The 5,592-nt window shown below is 33.7% G+C and overlaps 1 protein-coding gene across 1 annotated transcript; it reads right to left on the reverse strand.

Moving 5' to 3' along the window:
• Window positions 1-715: 715 nt before the first annotated feature.
• On the reverse strand, window positions 716-4,584 carry LOC108561111 (the record flags this gene model as incomplete). The annotated part of the gene is made up of 2 exons (XM_017918908.1): window positions 716-1,445; window positions 4,379-4,584. Coding segments are annotated over 2 exons (818 nt in total), but the record flags the coding sequence as incomplete, so codon positions are not given.
• Between the last annotated feature and the right edge of the window lie 1,008 nt (window positions 4,585-5,592).

The following is a 5,592-nucleotide window of genomic DNA, read 5'->3' on the forward strand; positions in this document are numbered from 1 at the left end:
AAAAAAAGTAAACTAAGTCCCCACTGCGTTCCATTCCATGCAAATGTTATGCAAGTATTCAGAGAAACTTCAGTGCAAATGTAGGAAAGCAACGGAAGCGGAAGGAAGGCAGATAATAGTGAGAAACCGTTGGGACTTTCAAAATTCAACGACTTTATTTATCATTATTACGCTTAACCTTATTATGTAACACTTTATATAATTGTATGTAGAGTATATATGAGGCGTCGCGATCGTCAGAAGGGCTTCAGGCGGATTTGCCGATCAACTGTATACTTTCTATATATATATATTTTTTTTAGCCTTGATGAGTCAACTACAAAAATACATCGACCTAAAGCCCTTCTGCTCACGCTTCGCTAAATGTTTTATTTAAATTTACACGTTATAATATACATTTAGAAAAATGCTTCGCATTTGATTTTTTCTCTCCTAATATTTTAATTATTAATTCTTTCATTGTCTTCCCCAAAATTTCCAAATCCAAGCAGAACAAATTTATCACATAAATCAGGTACACTTATGTAACAATAACAACATCAAACTATTTGAGAAAAAAAAACAATGATTAATTCGAGGTGACAATAAATTGTTTTATTTTTAAATAAATTTTAATTTATTGGCACCCGGTATATTTGTATCATTAATAAAATTTAATAATTATGTTCATTAAGGTTTTCTTAAGCAAATAAAATAAAAGTATATAAATGTAATGGAAAAGAAAACTGGCCAAAACGATTTCCTTGCGTGCGCCCTAACATTACAAGTTTTCTTCTTCGTTATATATTTTTTTGTTTTTCTTTTCATTTTCTCCGTTTTTCATTTGTTCCATTCTATGTAACTTCGATTGCTTTGTTCTTGAAGCTTTCCAATTGGGAGCAACTGTTGCTTTTCTCCTCGCGATCCCAGGGGATGAATCCGTTCTCGGGAACTTTCCCGTTCGGACTTCGATCCGCGACGATGTGAGGCATCGTGCTGGACTTTGTGAGTCCTTGACGATGGCGGAAGCGATCCTTCCTCGCCACGGACAATCGGCTGGATCTCCTCGAATTCGGACAGATGTGCTTCGGTTGAAGACTGTGAACCTCGACATAGGAGATGACTGATTCTGAATTCTCCTCGTGCTTGTAAGGTCGCATCTTCGCGAAGATTTCAGGTTCGTCCTTTAGATTATCTAGAGCCTCCTGTAGCTCAGCGTCGAGGATCGTCACTTGTTTCGGTTTTCTCGGATACTGCGATCGTTTCCGTCTGAACGACACCACCAAAGGTCTCTTCGAGTCGTGCAGTTTGGCCATTTCGGCTTCTAGGTAACGCAGGGAGCTTTGTCTGCTGCAGGAGTCGGTGTTGCTGTGGCTGTTCAACTGCGACGACCTCCCCGACAGTGTGGAATAGCAACGGCTCCCCTTTGGGTGCCGGCTACGACCAAAAAATCCTTTGAAAGTGTCCTACATCAAACAGAAAACCAAGAGTTAATCAACTTTTTACACCCACAACGTCTATCAAAGTTTTGTTTTTTTTCAGTGAGCAGAGAAACTCTTTCAAAACTAAATAAAATGCGAATAAAATAAATACATAATGCAATGCAATATTACATTTAATATTTATAACATTTATAAATCACGTAATTACATTCAAATTTGATATTTTTAAATGTTACCGCATTTTCTAAGGACGCTTTGCAATAATTGTGAATATTATGGCAGTTACTAAGGACATTTGCTAACGCCGTTACCTAAGTAATTAAGGACGTTTGCGGTTGCTATAATTAATGTGACAGTCGTCAAGGATGTTTCTCATTTGCTACAATTGATGAACATTTGAATGATTTAATACAGTTTCTAAATATTTATTTTTTAAATTGCTGTAATTAAAAACTACATTTTTTTATTGAATATTTTTTGTCAATTTAATTTGTCTTTTCGTTAATTAATGTTATTGTAGCGCTAATAACGAAGATCGATGATATTCATTAGTGTACATATTTTTTTTTTCAGCATCACTGAAATGTAATCACATCGCTGCCGGCGTGCCGTGAACCATTTTGGAGGGGAAAACGGAAATCCGATTCGAAGTGGAAAAAAACAACAACAAAAAAAATATAGAAGAGTAGTTGGAGGTGGAAAAGCGAAACGCGAGCGGAGAGAACTCTCTCGTTAATTAATGGTTCTCGCGCCAGAGGGGCAAACATTTTGCAAGACCAGACAACGACAAAAGGACTTGCATCGGTAATCTGATTTCCCGGAGATTTCCCTCCAATTCTACGGACGACTTTCCTGATCCGCGCATTCGAATGTTTGAAATTCTCAACCAAACATCCATCTCATCCAAACCGAATTTATTTATGAACGCTTGCATAATTCATTTTATTTGCCTCAAATCCGACGAGGCTTTGTTTACTTTCCCAAATGTGATAATTGGTAATAAGAAACCGCGTTGGAATTGTCGAATTCCCAGAACTTCTACTTTTAATCATGTACAACGTAGCACAATTAACGATCTTAATAGAACCAGCACGAAATGTACTTTTATTATAATTATTTTATAATAATTAACAAATTAACCAATATTAATATTATAATATACAATCAATTTCTTCAAAGCTTAATGAAAAATAAACTTTAATTAGATTTTAATTGCATATTTCCACGCATAATTAAAGACGGAATAAGATTTAATTCAGTTGGAAGAAAAGCCAAATTGGATTATTTTATGGACGCGATTAATATTTGCCACGTTTATTATTCAATAATGCAAATCCGGCGAGGCTTTGTTTACTTTCCCAAATGTGATAATTGTTAATAAGAAACCGCATTGAAATTGTAGAATTCCCAGAACTTTTACTTTTAATTATGTACAACGTGGCATAATTAACGATCTTAATAGAACCAGTACGAAATGTACTTTTATTATAATCACTTTATAATAATTAACAAATTAACCAATATTGATATTATATAATACAATCAATTTCTTCAAAGCTTAATGAAAAATAAACTTTAATTATGTTTTAATTGCATATTTCCTCGTATAATTAAAGACGGAATAAGATTTAAGGCAGTTGGAAGAAAAGCCAAATTGGATTATTTTATGGACGCGATTAATATTTGCCACGTTTATTATTCAATAATGCAAATCCGGTGAGGCTTTGTTTACTTTACCAAATGTGATAATTGGTAATAAGAAACCGCATTGAAATTGTCGAATTCCCAGAACTTTTACTTTTAATTATGTACAACGTGGCACAATTAATAATCTTAATAGAACCAGTACGAAATGTGCTTTTATTATAATCATTTTATAATAATTAACCAATATTAATATTATATTATACAATCAATTTCTTCAAAGCTTAATGAAAAATAAACTTTAATTGCATATTTCCTCGCATAATTAAAGACGGAATAAGATTTAAGGCAGTTGGAAGAAAAGCCAAATTGGATTATTTTATGGACGCGATTAATATTTGCCACGTTTATTATTCAATAATGTCTCTGGAACGATTTATAAACGTCCACCGCACGGACCATTATTTCACGTTCTCCTGTTTTATTTTTTGTACAGCTATTAGTACTTTTTGTTCCTTCCTTTCCCTTCTGTCTATATTTTTCCTATTTGCGACGGTGTCAAAGTGATAAATTACAGTTTGCCTTTTCATCTATTGCTAATAAGCGATTTTCCATTAAATTGATACTATTTTTTTATTGTTTCAGCAGTTTCCGGTCATCAAACCAAATTGTAATTAAATACCGATACGGAAAATTTTGTTTGAAACTCCAACTTTTAATTAACTGTCCTGAATGGTATTTTGTTCGACCGTATTTCATACAATGTAACTTTTGTTACATAAATAATATAATAGTATAATTAACTATTTAATCCAAAATGTAAATATTCATGTTTGACTGTCTGATCTGGTTATTCTGAAAATAAATAAAACGTGAAGATGGTTAAATTTGACAGCTTGTAACAGATCAACGGATGATAGTATAAACCTGTCTATAGATTCATTGGAAAGGCTACAATTTCTTCTTTAATTTAAGTTTTCGATGATTTAATTGGCTTGTTTTGTTATCCAGTAATTTATTAAAACATGAAGACATAATAGAATGGTAAAAAGTTGTAATTGATTGGTGGTGATAGTGAAAGTTACGTAATTTGATTATAACGTTCTGCTAGATAATATTTTTTGGGTTTAGCGATTTTTTTAAAATTGGATTGAATGAAATGAGGAAGAAAATACGAGGAGACGTGTATGTAAAATATTATTATATTTTTTGGCACGGTTGAAAAAGCGTGCGAAATCGTGGGGAAAGATATTGTTTGTGGGGGTTGGTAGTAAAGTGTGCTTCATATTTGATGAGTTTTGAATGGAACCAACCTTGAAAGCTTCCCGGAATTTATGCGACATGATGTGGTAGAGAAAGGGGTTCACCGATGTGGACATGTAGTATAAGATGCCGCTCACGTAGGTGAGGATCCGGAAGGCTGTGACCATGTTGTGGGACTCCCTGTGACCGTGGATGGCGAGCAACCTCTGGGCGTGGAACGGAGCCCAGCAGATGAAGAACGCCACGACGACGGCAACTGTAAAGAGAATTACTTAGAAATAGCAGCAAATACAAGAAATTATGGAAGCCGACGGATTAGGCTTTTGGCCAAAGTTGTTGGGAACGAATTTCGTATACTCTCTCTCTCTTCCGACGGGGGAATACTAATTTGCGGGGGCGACGGTTATTATGAATATGCACCGCCTCGTTCCGACGCTCGGATTAAGACGATCCAGACGAAAACATTTTAGTCATTGTTAAATCCGCGGATTTCGTGCTGCACTGGTAATTTCAATCCGGACCGAAACCGCACTCCGCCCAAATTGTTATACACGTAATCTTGAAACAATGCAACGACTCCGGGGATCGTCTTATACGTCTTACCATGACAAAAGTTTTCCCATTTCCAAACAATAATTATAACAATAAATCACCAAAAAATTATATAATTTTTCTATTCACATTTTCGTCCTGTATTTCAATTTATTAATTCAGTTTACTTTTCATTAAAAATCTGATATTTACACGAAAACTATGAAAGATTCAACGGATTATGCGATTTTCTAAATTTACTTTGGAGTTTCTGTTTTCCCATTTCCAAACGATAATTATAACAATAAATCGCCAAAAAATTATATCATTTGGTCATTTTTCTTTTCACATTTTCGTCCTATATTTCAATTTATTAATTCAGTATACTTTTCATTAAAAATCTGATATTTTCACGAAAATTATGAAAGATTATGCGATTTCCTAAATTTACTTTGGAGTTTCTATTTTCCCATTTACAAACGATAATTATAACAATAAATCGCCAAAAAATTATATCATTTTGGTAATATTTCTTTTCACATTGTCGTCCTGTATTTCAATTTATTAATTCAGTTTATTTTTCATTAAAAATCTGATATTTGCACGAAAACTATGAAAGATTCAACGGATTATGCGATTTTCTAAATTTCTTTGTAGTTTCTGTTAAAACACAATTTATCGTTCCGCAGGAATCGTAAGAACTTAATCAGCGATTGGGCATTTAGGATGAAGT

The sequence above is a fragment of the Nicrophorus vespilloides genome, unplaced genomic scaffold (assembly GCF_001412225.1).
Source record: "Nicrophorus vespilloides isolate i.1.1-1 unplaced genomic scaffold, Nicve_v1.0, whole genome shotgun sequence".
Taxonomy (NCBI): Eukaryota; Metazoa; Arthropoda; class Insecta; order Coleoptera; family Silphidae; genus Nicrophorus; species Nicrophorus vespilloides.